The sequence below is a fragment of the Vulpes lagopus genome, chromosome 1 (assembly GCF_018345385.1).
Source record: "Vulpes lagopus strain Blue_001 chromosome 1, ASM1834538v1, whole genome shotgun sequence".
Lineage (NCBI taxonomy): Eukaryota > Metazoa > Chordata > Mammalia > Carnivora > Canidae > Vulpes > Vulpes lagopus.
Window position 1 is genome coordinate 170,181,994 of NC_054824.1, and position 21,150 is coordinate 170,203,143.

A 21,150-nucleotide genomic window follows, 5' to 3' on the forward strand; every position below is an offset into this window, starting at 1 on the left:
CAAACGGCGATCAGCTGGGTCTTGGCCCTGCGGCCAGCCCAGCGCTGAGGCCTCCCGGTCCTCCCGAGGGCTAACCGCGCCGTCAGCTCCGCCCCGCTTCGTGCTCCCGGCTCCTCCCGCTCCTTCCGCTCCTCCCGCTCCTCCCGCTCCTCCCGCTCCTCCCCGCGGCCTCGGCGACCTCGGAGAGGAAGTGCTTTCGGGCTGGCGACAGTGTTGGGCGGCTGAATGCTCCCAAAGGGAGAGCGTCTGAGTGTAGGAGGTGAGAGGGGCACGAAGGGGAGAGCTGCGGGAGCTTGAGAAATCGCTCCCCCTGCGGGCTCCGGGGGGCTGCGGGCTCTGCAGAAGGAGGGGGCCCGGGGGGCTGCAGGGGGGCTCCGGGGGGCTGGGGGCTCCGGGCTCTGCGGGCTGCGGGGGGGCTCCGGGGGGCTGCAGGGGGGCTCCGGGCTCTGCGGGCTGCGGGGGGGCTCCGGGGGGCTGGGGGCTCCGGGCTCTGCGGGCTGCGGGGGGGCTCCGGGGGGCTGGGGGCTCCGGGCTTTGCGGGCTGCGGGGGGGCTCCGGGGGGCTGGGGGCTCCGGGCTCTGCGGGCGGAGGGGGGGCTCCGGGGGGCTGGGGGCTCCGGGCTCTGCGGGCTGCGGGGGGGCTCCGGGGGGCTGGGGGCTCCGGGCTCTGCGGGCGGAGGGGGGGCTCCGGGGGGCTGCAGGGGGGCTCCGGGGGGCTGGGGGCTCCGGGCTCTGCGGGCTGCGGGGGGGCTCCGGGGGGCTGGGGGCTCCGGGCTCTGCGGGCGGAGGGGGGGCTCCGGGGGGCTGCAGGGGGGCTCCGGGGGGCTGGGGGCTCCGGGCTCTGCGGGCTGCGGGGGGGCTCCGGGGGGCTGGGGGCTCCGGGCTCTGCGGGCGGAGGGGGGGCTCCGGGGGGCTGCAGGGGGGCTCCGGGGGGCTGGGGGCTCCGGGCTCTGCGGGCCGAAGGGGGGTCCGGGGGGCTGCGGGGGGGGGCTGGGGGCTCCGGGCTCTGCGGGCGGAGGGGGGCTCCGGGCTCTGCAGAAGAGAGGGCTCCGGGGGGCTACAGGCTCTGCGGGCTGCGGGGGGCTGCGGGGCCGTCGGAGGGGCGGGGCGCGGGGGGCAGAGCCCTGCGGCCCCGGGCGGGGGCTGGGCGACCCGCGAATTGCCAGTCGGCGCGGCGCCGGTCCGGGCCCTCTGGCTTTGGCGGGTGCCGCTGCTCCCCGGGAGGAAACGAAACCGAAAACGGGCTTGTCCGTGGGCGGCTGCCGCTGCGCTGTGCCTCCGCTCGGGTGTGACCCCGGCGGCGTCCCGGACCTGCTTCCTGTCTCTGCCCCTCGACCGAAGGCCGCCGGCCCCCCCCGCCCGTTGCAGCGGGAACCCCCCGCCGCGCTGGCCTGGGCGCGCCCCCCGCTCTCGGAGGGCGGGGCCTGGGGGCGGCGAGCGGCGGGCGCGGGCAGACGGCGCTTCCCGGGTCTGTCGCAGGTGCGGGGGTGCGGGGGTGCAGGGGTGCAGGGGTGCAGGGGCCAGGGACGGCTTGGGGCCCCGCAGTGCCTGAATTCGGCTCTGTTGCTCACACTGGGGGGAGCGCCGTTGGACTAGACACCACCGGGATCCCCCCCTTTGTGTAGAGTGTGTGTGTGTGTGTGTGTGTGCGTGTGTGTGCGTGTGTGTGCGCGCACATGGATGGGGAGAGAAGGAATTGCTGACTTTTTTCAGGACGGGATATTAGTGAGTCTCTCATTTATTGAATGCCTAGTATTTGCCCTACTCTGCATGCATGACTGCATCTATTGTTGCCCCCTTTTGAGGGGAACAGAAACTTGAGAGTAGCATCATGTGACACAATTAGGAAGTTAACAGTCTGAGGTTAAATGACCAAGATTTCAAACTTAAAATCTTGTGAGATTGGAGGCTAAGCTCTTTCCATTGCTCTTATACTACTTTGAATAGAAGCGCATATGCGTGAAGAAGGCACGCACAGAGCCTGGAATGCCCTGGGAGGGATCAGCTTTCCCAAGGTGTAAGAAATGCAAATTGACACAGAACACTTTTTTTTTTCTCCTATAAATGAAGTTTTTTTTTTTTTTTTTTTTTTTTTTGAGAGGCCATCTATTTCTAGTAAGAGTGTGTTTATATGACATCGGAAGAAATTTATTAACATAGGTGGAGAATTTTTAAGACAATTATATCCTTTTGTTACTGGACAGAGAACCAGTTCCAAACTCAGGTTTGGTGGCTGGCTCCTCAAAAATCCATATTCAAGAGGCAGGTGGTGGTGGGAAAGGAAAGGTTGCTTTATATAGGAAGCTGGCAACCTGGGAAGATGGCAAACTAACATCTCAAAGAGCATCTTCCCCATCCAGAGAGGGGGTTTTAACAGGGAAAGGCATGGCTGTTTGCAGGAGCAGCAGGGGCCCAGATAGTTGTCTTATGTCAATATGACCCTCAACAGGCATGTTGGATTATGTGGCAGCTGTATCTGATTGTAGTCAGGCCTTCTCTTCTGAGAAAATCTGGTCCTTCCCTCCTCAAGGCCAGTGGTCTCAAGGAAATCTCAAGGAAAGTAAGCAAGTTCTGCTACAGATCAAGAGACTTAGGTCAGCAAGCAAAGAGTAGATAAGCTTCAAGCAAATTAACATTTAAGACCTGTTGGCATGCTGTTACACTTTGACCATTCAGTTCTTGGGAGTCTATCATAAGAAATGTATTATAAGATTTAAAATAACAAAATAAGCTTTAGAAAGCTGAATTTACTGCAACATTATTTAGAGTTGTTTGAAAATTCTAATTTTAAAAATCTTGTTTAAAAATTGTTTTTAAAGACTATTCAGCAATAGGGAAACGAAACAACTGACTGGTGGCATATTGCATAGCCATTAAAAGTGTTTTAAAAGACTTTGTGATAACATAAGAAATTATTTATACTATAGCACTTAATGAAAGAAGGCAGGATATTTATACAGTATCCTTTACATAGCATAATTTTAACTATTTTTTAAAAACTCATAGAAATGTACTAAAATAGGGGCACCGGGGTGGTTCAGTTGGTTTAGAATCTGACTCTTGTTTTTGGTTTGGGTCATGATCTCAGGGTCATGAGCTCGAGCCCTGTGGTGGGCTCCATGCACAGTGCAGAGTCGGCTTGAGATTCCCTCTCCCTCTGCCCCTCCACTTGCTTGTATTTTCTCTCTCTCTAAATAAATACAAAACAAAACAAAAAATAAATATACAAAAATATTAACAATACCTGTTTCTGGGTGGTGGGACTAGAGGGTAATAATTTTCTTGTTTTTAATTTATATATGTTTATAACATTCTATAGTAAAAGTTCTATATAAATAAGTAGACATATTTTTGAAAAAGTTACTAGTAAAATTAATTTTTCTAATTCAGATGCTTTCTCACTGTTATAAAATTACAAAATAGCACTCTCAACTCCAGGTGGAATGTCAGAAGACTCCCAAGAGTATTTTCTGCCTCGTATTGCTGGTCCATAGCCAGATAATCCTTGTTTACCCTTATAATTCAAAAGCTCCAACTCTCTTTGATCAAGTCCCAAGAAGATAAATTTTCATATTCTCAAAGAAAAGGCACAGAGTTGTAGCCAGTGATAATTACCTTCATGGAGACCAAGAGCCATAACAACCTTCAGGAGAGACCTACACCCTCCAGCAATAGGAGGACATCAGTGGATGGCAATCAGTTGATCCAAGCTATTAAAAAAGAAGACATTAAGCTGATCCAGCAGTTGCTTGAAGAAGGGGCTGATGCCAACTTCCAGGAAAAGGAATGGGGCTGGTCACCTTTGCATATTGCGGTACAAATTTGTCGGGAGGACATCGTGGATCTTCTGCTTCGTTATGGTGCTGACCCTTTTCTGAAGAAGAAGAATGAGGCTACTCCCTTCATCCTCGCTGGGATTGTGGGAAATGTGAAGCTGCTCAAGCTTTTCCTTTCTAAAGGAGCAGATGTCAATGAGTGTGATGCGAATGGCTTCACAGCTTTCATGGAAGCCGCTGTGAACTGTAGGGTTGAAGCCTTAAGATTCCTGTATGAGAATGGGGCGAATGTGAATTTGAGTCGAAGGACAAAGGAGGATCAAAAGAGGCTTAAAAAAGGAGGGGCCACAGCTCTAATGGATGCTGCCGAACATGGACATGTAGATGTCGTGAAGATCCTCCTTGATGAGATGGGAGCAGATGTCAACGCCTGTGACAATATGGGCAGAAATGCTTTGATTCATGTGTTTAGGAGCTCTGATGGTAGAAACATGGAGGGCATCATTCGCCTTCTGCTGGACCATGGGGCTGATGTCAATGTGAGGGGAGAGAAAGGGAAGACACCCCTGATCCTGGCAGTGGAAAAGAAGCACTTGGGTTTGGTGCAGATGCTTCTGGAACAAGAACATATAGAGGTTGATGACACAGACAGTGAGGGCAATACGGCTCTTTTGTTGGCTGTCCAGTACAGACTAGAGGAAATTGTTAAACTGTTATGCAACAAAGGAGCCAACATGGACTGTGGGGAGCTGGTTATGATAGCAAGGCGCAATTATGACAGCTCCCTTGCAAGGCTGCTTCTCTCTTATGGGGCCAGAGAAGATTGGTGCCGTCCTGCTGAAGACTGGAAGCCTCAGAGTGCCCGCTGGGGGGAGGCCTTGGAACATCTCCGTAGAATATACCGCCCTATGATCGGCAGACTCAAGATCTTTATTGATGATGAATATAAAATTGCTGACACATCTGAAGGGGGCATCTATCTGGGGTTCTATGAAGGGCAAGAAGTAGCTGTGAAACGATTCTATGAAGGCAGCACATGTGGACAACAGGAAGTGTCCTGTCTGCAGAGTAGCCGAACAAACAGTGACTTGGTGACATTCTATGGGAGTGAGAGCTACAGGGACTGTCTGTATGTGTGCCTTGCCCTCTGTGAGCAGACACTGGAAGAGTACTTGGCCAACCACAGAAGGGAGGTGGTGGAAAATGAAGAAGACAGCTTTGCCCGAAACATCCTCTCATCTGTATTTAAGGCTGTTGAAGAACTACATGTGCGGTGTGGATACACTCACCAGGATCTGCAGCCACGAAACATCTTACTAGGTGAGTCCCCAATTTTCTCTTAGATATTGCAGGGTCTTTATTTACAAAAGGAAAGGATTTTCATTACCGAGAGGAAAGGAGTAGAGTAAATGTGGATTATTTCAGTTTGAGGATGAATGCAACAGATTCATAATTCTAGTGCTATCTCTCCTGCTACCAGGATAATCCTTACCCCACATGGAGGTCACAAATGCCAATGGAATACCGAACTAACCTCATATTTCCTTTGGCAAGTACAAGTATGAAGGTATGTCTTTGGATGGAGTCAGCCCCGATATTTGAATTCCTAAGGTAGCCTGCGAGTCAGAGAATCCTGAAGGTGTGTTCCTTCAGGCAAGATGGTAGTCACTGTGAAACTTAATGGCAAAACCAAAGTCAAAATTGGGCATGCCAAGATAAGATGCAACACAGTGAAATAGACTCCAAGTAGACAGAACAAGCCAGCACCCACTGGCCTACACCAAAAACAAAATAAATGAAAACAGCATTAAAGGAAAGAAGCGGAGCTGAGTGTAAAGTCCCAGGAAGCAATGTGGTGCAGTAGAAAGAGTCTTGACTTTAGCCACTTGTAGGGAGGCTTGCAGCCTAGTCCTGCCAACTTTGTAGCTTCGCAGCCTCAAACAAGTCACTTAGGTCTGTGAGCCTTCGTTTCCTCATTTAAGATGGATAATACCTCCTTCCTAAGGTTGTTATGAGGTCTAAATGCAGCGTGTTACACAGGTAACCTGTATGTTGTAGGTGCTCAGCAAAGGCCAGGTACTTGTCTAGAGGGCTAAGCAGAAACAGACACCCAATCTACAGACGTGCGCTGAGATTTAAGGTAGGTGTAAGAGAATAAGACAAAAAGAGGTTTCAAGGAATTAAAAGGCAGAGAACAGTGTAAGGTCCTGGACAAGACTTGGAAAGAAGTAGGTATACATGAGAATACTACGGGAATATGGCTTTTAGTTTGAGGACAGGTGCTTCCTGGTTTTAAGCAACTTTGTCGGGGAGACTGATAAAGGCCAGAAATATGTGCAGCTCTACAAAGTGAGGCAGAGTCATCTTGAGGCAGCCAAGGGCAGAGTTCTTTCCAGTTCTAACTTCTGATTTTGATGCAAAAGAGGCATATATCATGTTCTAAAGAAAAATTACCGGTTACCACCATTTCTTGGGAATTTCTGGAACCACCTCTTCTATTCTTAAGCTTGAACAATAGAAAGTTGACTATATTTCTGCCTCAAGGTGGTGAACCTAACACATACTACAGACTGTTCCATGTGTTAAATCCCTAAAATGATGGGGAAAGATTGTTAAATGAATTCATAGCTGAGATTAAAACAACAAAAAAGTTTTACAGGACAGAATCTTTGAGGATTCTGGATGGTGGGACTCTCTTATGGGGTCCCACAATAGGATAGGATTAAAGGACACAGGAGCCCAGGACAAAAGCAGGATGCCACAGCTAAATATAGCTCATAAAAGTGGGAATAGTGCAAAGAAGTACCACTCAGGAGTAATGGAAGCCAGAAGCAGGAGAGGACAAAAGACAGCTAACAGGCAGATTGCTTCATCAGCAGAAACTAGGAAGATCACACCCTGTGCATTTCCCACAGACAGGTCTGTCTGTTGTCATACCGGGCTACTACTTGAGATACTGGGTGGTTGATGATCTCAAGAGAAACAAAGAGCAGTTAAATCCACAAGATTTCTGCCAAAGCACCTTCCTAAGTGTCATATCTTGCTTATCACCAAGTTTCACTGAATAAAATGCAAAGCAGAAGTTGTGACAACTGCCTCCATCGCTCCCTTGTGTTGGATGGCATTAACAGAAGCAACTCAAAGGGTATCACGGATTCTCAACTGCAAAGTAAGGCTTACAGTCAAAAATCACTTAAGGTATTTATAAAGTGCTGATACCATGAAAAAGATTCATGGAATAGAACTTACACCCAAAGAAACAAAGCTAACTGAGTGTGTTTCCTATGGTTGTTGAAACAAATTATCACAATACTTGGTGGCTTAAAACAATAGAAATTTATTCTCCCACAGTTCTGGAGGCAAGAAGTATGAACATCAGTTCCCCTGGCCCCACATCACATGTCTGCAAGGCTAAATTCCCTCTGTAGGCTGTGGGGCAAGACTGTTCTTTGGCTCTTCCCGCTTCTAGGGCAGCTAGTATTCCTTGGCTTTTGACATCACTCCAATCTCTGCCTCTGTAGTCATATTTCCTTCTCTCCTGTTGTCAGATCTCCCTTTGCCTCCCCTGCATATGGATATGTGTGATTGCATTTAGGACTCACCCTGATAACCCAGGATAGTCTCTCCTATTTCAAGATTCTTTTCTTTTCTTCTCTTTTCTTTTCTTTTCTTTTCTTTTCTTTTCTTTTCTTTTCTTTTCTTTTCTTTTCTTTTCTTTTCTTTTCTTTTTTCTTTCTTTCTTTCTTTCTTTCTTTCTTTCTTTCTTTCTTCCTTCCTTCTTCCTTCCTTTCTTTCTTTCTTCTCTTTTTCTTTCTTTCGAAAGAGAGCATGAGCAGGGAGAGGTAGAGTGAAGTGAGAGAGAATCTTAAGCAGGCTTCCCACTCACCACAGAACCTGACACAGGGCTCTGTCTCACGACCCTGAGATTATGACCTCAGCCTAAATCAAGAGTCAGATACTTGACTGACGGAGCTACCTAGGCACCCGTTTCAAGATTCTTAATCACATCTGCAAAGTCCTTGTGTGTGTGTGTGTGTGTGTGTGACTATATAAAGTAATATTTGCAGATTCCAGGGATTAAGACGTGGGCATTTACTTAGTTTGCCATACTAAGTAACCACAATACTTAAAGTAAGTATAATTTAAAAAAAACAAAAACAAAACAGAGAACAAAGATAGGTTATTTCATCCAAGAAGCAAAGATAAGCTTTGTGAAAAAAACCAAATAGAAAAAAAAAAAAAAAAAAAAAAAAAAACCAAATAGAGAATTTGGAAATTTAAAATATAATTGTTTAAAAGTTTAAAACTCAAGATTGGTTGAAGATTAAATTAGTGAGCTAGGAGATTTACCTGAGAAATTCCTCTAGGAAATAATAGAAAAGCATAAAGATGGATAGGGAGAATGGTCTAGAAGTCAAGAATTAGATCCAGAAGTTCTAATAGGCATTCCAGGGAGAAGAAGGGAATGAATTTGAAAAAAATAGTTGAGAATGTCCCAGAATTATAGATAGATATAGTTCTTTTATTGAAAAGACTCACCAAGAGCTGAGGATAAGTAAGGGAGAAACCCCATTGAGTCACATCTTAAAGGAATATCAGAATATCAAGGGAAAAAAGGGAAGGAAAACTTCAGAAGCTCCCAAGAGAAAACAAATTACCATGTAAAAACCAGAATCAGAGCGGTACGAGACTTCTCTCATCAGCAACCCAAATACAAAAAGAAGGAGCTGATAAGAGAGAACTTATCGAACAGCTGAAGAGTAGTACTCCCCATATGTTGAAACCCTGATTCTCCATATGATGGCATTTGGAGGTAAAGCCTTCGGAAGGTGATCACATCATGAGTGTGGAGCCCTCATGAATGACATCAGTGCCTTTTTTTCATTATCAAAAACATATTTTTAATTTTTTCCAGCTTTATTAAGATAAAATTGACACATAACATTGTGTGAGTTTAAGGCATACCATGTGATAATATAATATACACATATGTCGCAAGATGATTTCCACAATACAGTGTGTGTGCGAGTGGTAAGAACTTTTAAGATCTACTCTCTTAGCAACCTCAAGTATACAATAGAGTATTGTTAACTATAGTCACTATGCTGTACATGACATCCCCAGGACTTAATCATCTTGTAGCTGGAAGTATGTACCCTTTGACTCCCGTTAGCCATTTCCCCCACCCCTACCACTGGCAACCACTAATCTATTCACTGCTTCTATGAGTTTAGTTTTTTTTTTTTTTTTTTTGAGTTTAGTTTTTTTTAGATTCCACATATAAGGGAGATCATATAGCATCTGTCATTCTCTGTCTGGCTACTACTAAACTACTACTAAACTTAGCATAATACCTTCAGGGTTTATCCATGTTGTCATAAATGGCAGGATTTCCTTCTTTTTTAATGGCTGCACAATATTCCATAAATATATACCACCTTTTATTTACACATCCATCTGTCAGTGGACACAGTGTGCTTCCATGTCTTGGCTAATATAAATAATGTTGCAGTGAACCTGGCAGTGCAGATATCTCTTCAAGATAATGATTTCATTTCCTTCAAATCTGCTTTTCTGCTTTATCTGTTCTTAATCTTTGAGAAACCTTCATGCTGTTTTCCACCGTGGCTGCACCAATTTACTACCCACAATACACAGGGTTCCCTTTTCTCTACCTCCTCATCATCTCTTGTTATCATCTGTCTTTTTGATAATTATTCTAACAGATATGTGAGATAATATTGCATTGGAGTTTTGATTTGCATTTCCCTGATAATTACTGGTATTGAGCACATTTTTATGCACCTGTTGACTCTGGAAAAAATCTATTCGGGTCGTTTGCCCATTTTTTAGTCAGAGTATTTGATTTTTGCTATTGAGTTGAATGAGTTTCATATATAATTTATTCCATATCTGATACATGATTTGTAAATATTTTTTCCATTCTATACAGTGCCTTTTCATTTTGTTGATGATTTTTTTTTGCCATGCAGAAGCTTTTAGTTTGATGTAGTTCCACTTGTTCAATTTTGCTTTTGTTGCTTCTGCTTTTAGTGTCAGATTAAAATATTGCCAAGACCAATATCAAGGTGCTTTTTCCCAATATTTTCTTCTAGGGGTTTTATGGTTTCAGGTTTTACATTGAAGTCTTTAATCCATTTCAAATTGGTTTTTGTGAGTGGCATAAGATAGTCTTCTACTTTCGTTCTTTTGCATGTAACTATCCAGTTTTTCCAACCTCATTTTTTGAAGAGATTATCTTTTCCCTGTTGAGCCTTCTTGGCTTCTTTGTCAAGTATTGGTTGACTGCATATGTGTGGATTTATTTTTGGGCTCTTGATTCTGTTTCATTCATCTATGTGTCTGGTTTTATACTAGTACTGTACTATTTTGATTAATAGGTCTTTGTAAAATAGTTTAAAATCAGGAAGTATGATGCCTCCAGCTTTGTTCTTCCTCAAAATTGCTTTGGATGGATTTGTGCCCTTATAAGGAGAGCTAGATGGCTATCTTTCTACCATATGAGGATATAGCAAAGAAGATGGCTGTCTATAAACCAATATGAGGGCCCTCACCATGAACCCAATCCTGTGGACAGCCTGAGCTCAGATTTCCAATGTTCAGAGCTGTGAGAAATAAATTTCTGTTGTTTAAGCCACCCATCTATTGCAATTTGTTATAGCATCCAGAACCAAGGGAACAAATTATTACTGTTCACACATGATTCAAAATAAATATGTAATTTTGATTAAAATGTTATTAACATATATTAGTTTCAGGTGTACAGTATAATGATTCAACAGTTCTCTACCTTACTTAGTGCTCATCACAAAAGTGTACTTTAATCCCCATTATTTCACCCATTGTCCCACCCACCTCCCCTGGAAACTGCCCATTTGTTCCTGTATTTTAAGAGTCTGCTTTTCTATTGTCCCTTTTTATCTTTATTTGTTCATTTGTTTTGTTGCTTAAATTCCAGACATGAGTTAAATCATTTGGTGTTTGGCTTCCTCTGACTTATTTCACTTAGCATTATTATATTCACTTAGTATTATTATACTCTCTAGGACCATCAATATTGTCACAAATGGCAAGAGTTCCTTTTTGATGGCCGAGTAATATTCCATTGTGTGTATATGTATATCTTCTTTACCTCGGCTGCTTCCATATCTTGGTTATTGTAAATTATGCTGCAGTAAACAAGAGTATGCATATGACTTTTTAAATTAGTGTTTTTGTTTACCATATGATCCAGTAATTCTATTTCTGTTTTTAATTTTTAGGCGAACTTCTATACTGTTTTCCACAGTGGCTGCACCAATTTACATTCCCACTCATAGTGCACGAGGGTTCCTTTCTTTCCACATTTTTGCCAACACTTGTTATTTCAGGTCTTTCTGATTCTAGTCATTTTGACAGGTGATATCTCATCATGGTTTTGATTTGTATTTCCCTGATGATGACTGATGCTGAGAATCTTTTCATGTGTCTGTTGGCCAGTTGTAGGTCTTCTTTGGAAAAATGTCTATTCGGGATCTCTGCACATTTCTAATTGAATTATTTGGCTTTTTTGGTGTTGAGTTGCATATGCCCTTTATACATTTTCGATATGAACCCATTATCAGTTGTGTCATTTGCAAATATCTTCACCCATTCAGTAGTGCATCTTGTTGTTTTGCTGATGGTTACCTTTGCTGTGCAGACACTTTTTATTTTGGTGTAGTCCCAATAGTTTAATTTTGCTTTTGTTTTCTTACCTGAGGAGACATATCTAAAAAGAAAAATGCTCCTACAGCCAATGTCAAAGAAATTACTGCCTGCTTTTTTCTAAAGGTTTAATGGTTTCAGGTCTCACATTTAGGTCTTTAATCCATTTTGAGCTTATTTTTGTGTAAGAAAGTGGTCCATTTTCATTCTTTTGCATTCTTTTGCATTCACCATTTGTTGAAATACATTTTCTAAACATGTAAGGCTCCTGGAAGAGTTTCTACCAACAGCCACGATATGAAAGAACTGCTAGAGGATATGCATAAGGAAGGGGACAGAGAACCTGAGAAAATACTTGTAAGTGACTTATAAGAAGCATAGAATAAGCAAAAAATTAATTGTCTAAGTACCCTAAATATGTGTTTTTAAAATTTTTTAAATGAAAGTTTAGTTATCTATTTATTTAGTGAACTTTTTAATAAAAAAAAATCACCTTAGATGATATCACTCTGGTGGGAATGAGGATGAAGAGGTTCCTGATTCATTGACACCTGGGTGAAGTGGGCTGATTGTATCCTAACTCTGCCCATCAACTGTTAATAGTCTGTGATTTTGTAAGTACAGAAGCTAAGAGTAAGAGTTTAACATTTTTATAGCACTTGAACAATGTCTATTGAAACCAAAAAAAAAAAAAAAAAAAAGAAGAAGAAGAAAAAGAACCAACTGGGGCTTGTTAAAAAAATCAAGTGTTAGAAGAGGTGTGAAGTGTTCCATGAGGCACTTGCAAATTTAAGTAGCAGGGGACTCAAAGTGGTGGCCACAGGGAAGGGGATCTATTAGTTGGAATAGCTGAGAACAGTTCCTGGTTTACGGTCTGCTCCCCATCTGCCCCTTCAGCCTCACTGCAGGCTTTCCCTCATCTCCAGGCCCTGGGACCTCCTTTCCGGCAGAGTAGAGTTTTCTCCGTTCCTGTTGGGAATTCCTGTCTGGGATTCTCTCTTCCTCTGCTCCATTCCTCCGTACAAATTCTACCAATCTTCTCCAAGTATACTGCCTTAAGGAGGACTTCTTTCCCACACACAGCCCTGTGGCTCTTGTTCTGCACTTCCAGAGTGTTCTGTACTTTCGGTTAGCATTTTTAAAGTTGCAATTAATTTTACATTTCTCTGTATAAGTATTCACTCTGTAGCTATTTCCTTGCTCAGAGACTCAGGAGTCCATAGGATCTGTGCGGTGTTTTCTGCCTTCATGGTCATTTTTTCTCCTCACTAGACCCCTGTTGAATGATTTCATGGGTTCATCTTTGTTAGGCTGTGGACTTCCACTCATCTTTGATATTTAAGTTCAGAACAAAAGGGGTTTGAGAATCATACAGTTGGCCTGACCATCATCCTGCTGGAATTACCCGGTTTTCTTTTTTATACTCCTTCAAGCCAAAAGCAGGAGCCACTTCTTGGCGAAATTTAAATCTTGCCCTTGGCAGATACTGAATAGGTCCAATGACACAGTGCACGTTACTGTCTTGAGGAGTAAACAGCCATGCAGATATAAGCTTTATTACTGCCTTCTTCAGAGATAATATTGCATTGTGGTACCTATGTAACTACAATATGAAAAGAGAGGATTTTTCACTGCGTCTCTACAAACTATCCCTTAGATTCCAAGAATGCTGTTTGCCTGGCAGATTTTGATAAAAGCATCAAGTGGACTGGAGAGACACAAGAAATCAGGAAAGATCTAGAGGTAATTTCTACCATTAGTTTACTTTTTCATCTTTCTGCTTCCTTATTTGTTTTATTCATTCTCTTATTTCCTATGACCAATTAAATGTTATTTTTATTTTAACTGTTCTAACTAACTTTCAAGGCATTAATTATCCCAGTGCTCACTGCCTTTACTCCCTTGCAGACAATGGCATTTCTCTGGGTTGCTGTGGCTTCTGTCTGTATCTCTTTGGGTCTCTCTCTTCCTCCTCCAGCTAGGTAGTAAATTGAGCATGGCACATCCCTTCTAAAATTACCTCCAGGAGGTATGTCCAAATTACCTCCAGAATTCCTGCAGGAGCTATTTCCTGCCTGAAGATAAAGCAAATGGGATTTCTTTTTCCATTCCATTCCCTTCAGACTTGTGTGCTAAACTCCAGGAGGAACAGATATTAAGGCCCTCTGGAACACATAGGAGGGATGGGATTGATCCCCAAAAAGACCAATCTTGGCCACAAAGGCTAAGAGCCGGAAATTGCTTGTTTCTCCTGGGAGGAGACAGCAGAAACAGAGCCTGACCCCTGCAGACCAAAGCTTCCAGATTGACTTTGGCCTTGCCAGGGCAGCTTTGTCCTGGGGGGTTCTCCAGGGTGCAGATCTTTCAACCCCCTGGGGCAAGAGGTCTCTATGCACATCCGGCCTTTGCTGCTAAAAGGCTCTAGATTTGAGCTCCTTCCTTGACTGGTTTCTTGCCTGCAGTAGGGAAGTTCAGATGCTGGCCTGCTTCTTGGCCTTTCTTCCCTGCCATGGCCTAACTCCCAGGGCTGTCACTGTGTTCCCCTGGACCTGGACTAGCTCCTTTATCTGCTGCCTGACATAGTCCTGACCCAAAGTCCGAGTTCCAGCTAGAGTCCTGGCATTTCCTTTGTTTAAAATATTTTTCCTCTCCTCTGTTTATCGACATTCTATCTATACTTTAAGGTCTAGCTCTAATTCCTCTTCCTCTAAGCAGTCTGCCCTGTCAACTCTGTTCCAGGATTATCTTTTGTTCCTTAAACCTAAACTATGGGTTTATGTATAAACTATATACTGTCTTGAAGGATTCTCCAAGGAGAACCTATGTCTTCTCTCCCTAACGAGCCCGTGGACCCCTTGAAATTTCTCCCACTTTCCATTTGATTATAACCTACACTGCATCCTCCATATAGAGCAATAATTCAGAAATACCTTTGGCTTGATCTGTGGCTTTCCTGCAGGACCTTGGACTTCTGGTTCTATATGTGGTGAAGAAGGGAGAGCTCCCTTTTGCGACACTGAAGACACAAAGTCATGAAAAAATGATTCAGCTTTCTCCAGATGAGGAAACCCGGGACCTCATTCATCATCTCTTTAACCCTGGAGATAATGTGCTGGAGCACCTAAGTGGCCTGCTGGGTCATCCCTTCTTTTGGAGTTGGGAGAAGTAAGTAAAACTTGATGGCATATTCCAGGCCTCCAGAAGGGAGACAATGAGTATATTAGTCATGATATATGTATGTATACAAATGATAAACATAAGCATATATATATATATATACATATATATATATTTAAAAGATTTTATTTATCAATTGAGAGCAAGAGAAAGATTGTGTACATGTGCATAGGAGGGGCAGAGAGAGAGAGAGAGAGAGAAAGGATCTTAAGCAGATGCTGCATTGAGCACAGAGCTTGACATGGAGGGCTCAGTCTCAGGACCCTGAGATCATGACCAGAGCTAAAATCGAGAGTCAGATGCTTAACCAACTGAGCCACCCAGGTAACCCTACATATTTAATTTTTTTTAAAGGAAATGGCTCATGCAGTATTAACGCTGAGAATTCTCATGATCTGCCTCTGCAAGCTGGAGGAGACCCAGGAAAGTCTGTAGTAAAATTTAGTCCAAATCCAAAGACCTAAAAGCCAGGGACACTGATGATGTGGATTCCATTTAGGGTCTGAAGGCCTGAGAGCTGGGGGCAAGAGAAGATTGATGGCCTAGTGAAGCAATCAGACAAGAAGGGGTGAAGTCCATCTTTTGCACTAAACAGGCCCTTGGTGGATTGGATGAGGCCCATCATTCACATTGGGGAAGGTGATCTACCTTACTGAGTTCACCAGTTCAAATGCTAATCTCATCTGGAAACACCTTACAGATGCACCTAGAATAATATTTAATCAGGGCCCCTTGTGGCCAAATAAGTTAACACGAAAAATTAACCATAGTGGAAAGGTGGTGTGGGAAGGGGTCAGGCTGAGAACCAACTGACCCAGGCTCTCCTCTCAGTGTGACATTTCCTGGCTGTGTCTCTTTGGGGCAGTGACTTAACCTCTCTGGATTCTGGTTTTGTTTTCTGAAGAGCAGAGAGAGAGAGAGAGAGAGAGAGAGAGAGATGCCTCTGCCTCCTCCATCACACAGAATTTTTAGAGATACGGTTTTATGACTTTTATAAAAAAAAAAAAACAAAATGTAACATTGTTTTTCTCTCTGAAGAGGGCAGAATAGAATGACCATGATAATTCTGTCATCCTTAGCCGCTATAGGACCCTTAGGGATGTTGGAAATGAATCTGACATTAAACAGCGATTGCGTAATAGCAGGATTGTCCAACTACTGCAACCTGAAAGTTCGGAATGTTCCAGAACTTTTGCCCAGTGGACTTCTGAGGTATGAACAGTTCCTATGCTCGTCCCAGCCCAGGAGCGTTTTCCTTTCTTAGAGTTCTTTCCCTCCACGTTGGTTCTAAGAGAGGCCTGGCCAATAATCCCATTACTATTGTGACCAAAGCAGCTGATTACATGAGAGTTTAACCCAAGGAGCTGCTCACAGTGAGGCTTCTCGGTCCAGGGAGGGATTGGCTGCCCCTGATGGCTGAGTCTAGCCCAGCTCTGGACAGCCACACGTACACCTGCATTCTGCCTGAGAAAACATCCCATGAAGAAAAGATCTTCCAAATTCCTCCTCTTCAGGAAAGGGTCCATCTAACTTGAACTAAATAGAGTAAAACAGAAAAAAAATGGTCATCATCTCGATCTAGTAGTCAGTGCTATCGGAAATTGCATTGTTTTTAAAGATTTATTTATTTATTTTTAGAGAGGGAGAGGGAAGGTAGGAGAGCGGGAGACAGAGACAGAAAGAGAAACTTCAGCAGGCTCTGCGCTGAGTGAGGAGCCTGAGGCAGGGCTCTGTCTCACAAGTCTGAGGTCATGAGCTGAAACCAAGAGTTGGATGCCTAATCAACTGTGCCCCCCAGACGCCTCCCAGAACTTTCATCATTATTACTTAGCAGACATCTGTCAAATACTGGTTACCTGCTAGACCCATGCCAGGCTGTGGGCATGTGAAGAGGAGTACGGCATGGCCCATTGTGGGGGCCAAGAGCCCCACAGAAACATTGACTGTGTGAGATGCATGCTGAGCAGCCCAGAGACTGTGCAGAGCACTCCAGAAGAATCCATAATCCTCAGGTCTTTAACTGAGACCAACAGCTTCCCTATCCTATGCCCAATCTAGGACTGCTTCTCCCACACCTCTTTGTTTCTGGGTCTCATTTTGCTTTCCTTCCCTCGATTGCCTCTAGATGATACATCACACTCATACTTGCTGCCGTGGTGTCCATCTTTCCTGCTACCCTGTAGATTCCATGAGGGTAGGGACTGTTGTCTTGTCCGCTACTGAATTCCTGACACGGAAGCTGTGCCATGACTCTGCTAAATGCACGTCTATAAAACTTTGGCTAAAACTTAAACTTGCGGAAACAGAGAAGTCTGAAACCAGAGCAGATGACAATAACAGCTGACAGTTCCGTAGTGCTGACTGTAGGGCAGTTAGAGTTCTCAGGACTTGATGGCAATTTCCACAGTTAATCCTTATAGCAACCCCTGAGCTAATTACCTCCATTTCACAGAGGGGCACACGGAGGCGTAGACAAATCATTTTTTTCCAACGGTACAGAGCCAGCAACAGAATCTGCAGCTGGGCTGCAGTCTGGCTGCGGAAGCCGTGTACTAAAGCCACTCACTGCATGAAGCTATGATGCCACCAAGGCCACCAGCTCATTTAATTGCCGAGCATGTTGAGATTGAGGGGTGTGACCTGAAATAGCCAGGACTAGAGAGGCAGAGGTTGGCGGAGCTCTGAAGGAAAACCCATTCTTTTGTTTCTCAGTTTCTCAGTTCTTTCCCCTAAACTTCAGACTTCTACTGAATTTTGACTGACTTCAAGTCTTATCTTTTTTAGTCCCATTCGAGACTTGGATTTTCTTTATAAGATTTTATTTATTTAATCATGAGAGACACAGAGAGAGGCAGAGACAAAGGCAGAGGGAGAAGCAGGTTCCCCACGGGGAGCCCGATGCGGGACTTGATCCCAGGACCCTAGGATCACGACCTGAGACAAAGGCAGACACTCAACCATTGAGCTACCCAGGTGCCCCAAGACTTGGATTTTCTGTTGATTTTCATGACTTGCCCATTTCCATGGTCATATATTCAGCTTAGTGGCAGCAGCACGGAGGAGCCAAGTTTCCCAGTGTGGACTCCTGCCTCCTCTTCACAGGCTACTCCCTCCCACCACATAGACATTGCTCAGCCCTTTCGCCAAATGCTTTGCATGTGGCACGCTTAGTCGGTCTCAGCAGGTCTTCACTAGGGTGGTCTGGTCACCGGTTTTCTTTCTGAGGGAACCTCTGGCCTCATGGTTGTTGCTTGTTGTTCTCTTACTCCAAATGCTTTCTAAATATGACAGCCGTCTGCAAAGGTGCAAGCACAAAGAGAAAGGCATTGACTTGAGGGAAGTGGCTCTGGGACACTTAGAGGCAAGGAGAAACATGAAACCTTTGGAAATAAAATTCAAAACCAATCCAAACAAAAACAACCACTCTCACTTTGGCAATGGCTGTCAGGTCTGATGTTAGTCTGAATGATCCTCTTTCAAGGGGGAAATGCCATCAATTACCAACTTGGACAGGTGGCCCTGTCCAGGCCTGAGGTGCCTGGCCACAAGGATAAAAATATTGTGTAGTATGAGGAGCAAATTTCCTAATATAGTAACCAAAGAATTTCTAAACCATGTTTCAATATTTTGAATTTCTCATGAAAACAGTTCACTTGGAAAATGGATACTGGATGTAAAGTTACTTATAATCCCGCATTCAGACACAACTACAGTTAGCATTTTGGTGTATAGTATTTACTTCTTTTTGCTTCTATTAACTTGCTTTATTAATTAGTGGTAGTTGGGTGATGTATTCAAATTTGTATTTTGCCTCTTTGTATTAGCATCTTGTGAGGATTTATTTTGTGTGGCTACCACAGTTTTGCATTATGCTTTGTTTTTTAGATTGACAAGTATGTTATGACTGTAATGAATAAGTTTTATGAAAAAAAAGGGAATTTCTATGAGGATACTCCAAGTGATCTGTTAAAGTTCATCCGGAATTTGGGAGAACATATTAATGAAGATAAAAATAAGAAGTAAGTATTTTTTCTGTTCCTGTAAGTAAGAGGTGAAATGAGGATGATTAAAAAAAAATCCCATTTTAAATTTATATCTGCTCTTCGTTAGAAGAAAATGTATTTTGATGAAATGAAAAGTAATTCCTTCCTTCTGTTTGGAAAAGGACCCACACAAGGATCTTACAATGAATGATGGACATGCCTGGCAGGTTCTCATCTTTCTTTCTCACTTGTGCCAAGGCCTCTTGAATAGGAGGGTAGTGACTCCCTTGTGGGAAGAAATGCAGGGGACTGGACAGCTGGATAAGGTGAAGGTAGTGCTGTAAGTGTCTAAAAAGTAGAGCCGTGTTGGTAAAATCAGCTTTAGCTGATTTAGCTGTAAACTCACAAAACAAAAAACAAAAAACAAAAAAAACTTGCAGTTTTGAGGGTTCTTTTGGATTTTGGAACTGTAGATAAGAGATTGTGGAACTGTTTCATTTCTATGTTATGGATGATGAAACTGGGGTTCACAAACATTAAGCTGCCAATTAGTTGAAGAGTGGTTAGGAGATGAATCTTGTTCTCTCAGATTCCAAAGTCCTTACTTGCACTGCTCTAGAAATTGAGGGAACAAAGAGATCTCTGGGCCCAGATGCTATAAAAGGGGAAGATAATCTGGAGGCAACCATGCCAATATGTTTGTGTTTCATTTCAGGATCAGGTTGATAATTGGAGAACCTTCCCGGTATTTGCAGATGAAATTTCCTGATCTGGTCATCTATGTCTATAAGAAACTACAGAACACGGAATACAGAAAGCATTTCCCCAAAACTCACAATCCAAACAAGGATTGATGTAATGGAGGTCAGCCCTGAGTGGTGGCTGAGGCTTTAGATTTCAGGGAGACTTTTTAGCTGTGTGATCTTGAGCAAGTCACAAGTCTCTGGGCCTATTAACTAATCTGGTGGCTTGCAAGGATGAGTTAGAGAGCAGATGTGTCAGGTCCTGACACAGTACCTAGTATTCCCCACATGTTGATAGCAAAAAACAGCATATGCCCAAACTTTTTAGATGTTCTTACAGGTAGAACTTAGTGGCAGGAGCTGGGGTAAGGGGCATCCTGCTAAGACACCTCTCGTCAGGTGCACCAAAGGATGCCTAGGCCTCTAGTTCTTGTATGTTTTATATTGATTATCTTATTTAATTCTCCCAATGACCTTGCAAGCTAGGATTTATTATCTCCATTTAAGAACTGGCAGATCTCATGTGCCTGAAGTGCCTGGCTGGCTCAGTTGGTGGAGCATATGACTTTTAGTTTCGGGGTTGTGAGTTTGAGCCCCATGTTGGGTGTGGGGATTACTTAAAAATAAATTTTTTTAAAAATTTTATTTATTTATTCATGAGAGACACAGAGAGAGGCAGAGACAGAGGGAGAAGCAGGCTCTGTGCAGGGAGCCCGATGTGGGCCCCGATCCCAGAAGCAGGCTCTGTGCACAGAGCCTGCTTCTCCCCCTGAGCCAAAGGCAGATGCTCAACCGCTGAGCCACCCAGGCATCCCAAAAATAAACTCTTTAAAAAAAGAGAGAGAGAGAGAGAAAGAACTGACAGACGTGAGACTCAGAGAATTTGACTTACTTGCTTAAGATCATACAACTTTTACAGAGCACTGTATAAATGTGTGTGGTGTTATCGTTATCTCTTGTTCGGGCACCTAGTGACTTGGGCACTGCCTAGCAAAGTGTCTGCCACATGATTATGTTCAATAAATATTTGCTGATAAATATTCATCTAGAACTGATAGACTTGAGACTCAGAGAGTTTGAACTACTTGCCTAAGATCATGCAACTTGCACAGAGCACTGTATAAATGCATGTCGTGTTATTGTTATTAAGCTAGAACTTAGTTACTAGCCCAGGGGTCTTCTGGATGGATCCCAAAAGGAATATGTCAAAAGGACTCTGGGAAGTTCATTCATTCATTGACTCCACTTATTCATTCATTCAGTATTTGTGGAGCACCTAGAATGAGCCTAGGTACTAATTGTATGAATTCCATTCCTTCTAGAATCTATACTGGTTTTCCATGACCTTATGGCAGTAGTTCTCAGCTGGAGACAGTTTTGCCTGTTAGGGGCCATTTGGTCTGGGGATGTTTTTGGTTTCAAATCTGGAGATAGGGGGGTTTTATTGGCATCTGGTAGATGGAGGTCAGGGATGATGCCAAACATTCTATGATGCATGGGATAGCCCCCCACAAACATAGAATTATCTAGCCTAAAATATCAGTGGTACCAAGGCTGAGAAGCTCTGCCTTAAGTGATTGGGACACTTCTGAGCTGACATGAGGCCCACAACCATGGATTACGTGGACCCCCTCACAGAGGAGTAACCTGGATTTGTTTTCTTGCTTTTGAATTTGTAGTGAGACAATTCCACTGTCATCTCCCCAGGAAGTCCCCCCAAATGCCCTCACTCTCCACTGGCTCCAGAGAGAGCCAGTCCGAGTGC

The 21,150-nt window shown here is 43.9% G+C and overlaps 1 protein-coding gene across 5 annotated transcripts; it reads left to right on the plus strand.

The window, feature by feature from the left end:
• Positions 1-143: 143 nt before the first annotated feature.
• Positions 144-20,041, plus strand: RNASEL (ribonuclease L). Of its 5 annotated transcripts, none has more exons than XM_041769678.1 (7): positions 144-259; positions 3,423-5,095; positions 13,140-13,225; positions 14,442-14,647; positions 15,739-15,871; positions 18,545-18,678; positions 19,358-20,041. In XM_041769678.1, the coding sequence occupies exons 2-7, from the start codon at positions 3,619-3,621 to the stop codon at positions 19,494-19,496; spliced, it is 2,175 nt and encodes a 724-aa protein (XP_041625612.1). In that variant the 5' UTR covers positions 144-259; positions 3,423-3,618; the 3' UTR covers positions 19,497-20,041. The 5 variants fall into 5 exon arrangements, with proteins under 5 accessions (XP_041625612.1, XP_041625619.1, XP_041625625.1 ...); XM_041769685.1 differs by having other exon boundaries at positions 153-259; positions 3,438-5,095; XM_041769691.1 differs by having other exon boundaries at positions 155-259; positions 3,390-5,095.
• Positions 20,042-21,150: the final 1,109 nt, after the last annotated feature.

What these genes read in the sequence shown, in the direction of transcription:
- RNASEL (XM_041769678.1), top strand. Translation starts at nt 3,619, where the DNA reads ATGGAGACCAAGAGCCATAACAACCTTCAGGAGAGACCTACACCCTCC. An exon ending in AAATCAGGAAAGATCTAGAG is followed by an intron (nt 13,226 to 14,441) that starts GTAATTTCTACC and finishes GCTTTCCTGCAG; the next exon opens with GACCTTGGACTTCTGGTTCT. An exon ending in AATGAAGATAAAAATAAGAA is followed by an intron (nt 18,679 to 19,357) that starts GTAAGTATTTTT and finishes GTTTCATTTCAG; the next exon opens with GATCAGGTTGATAATTGGAG.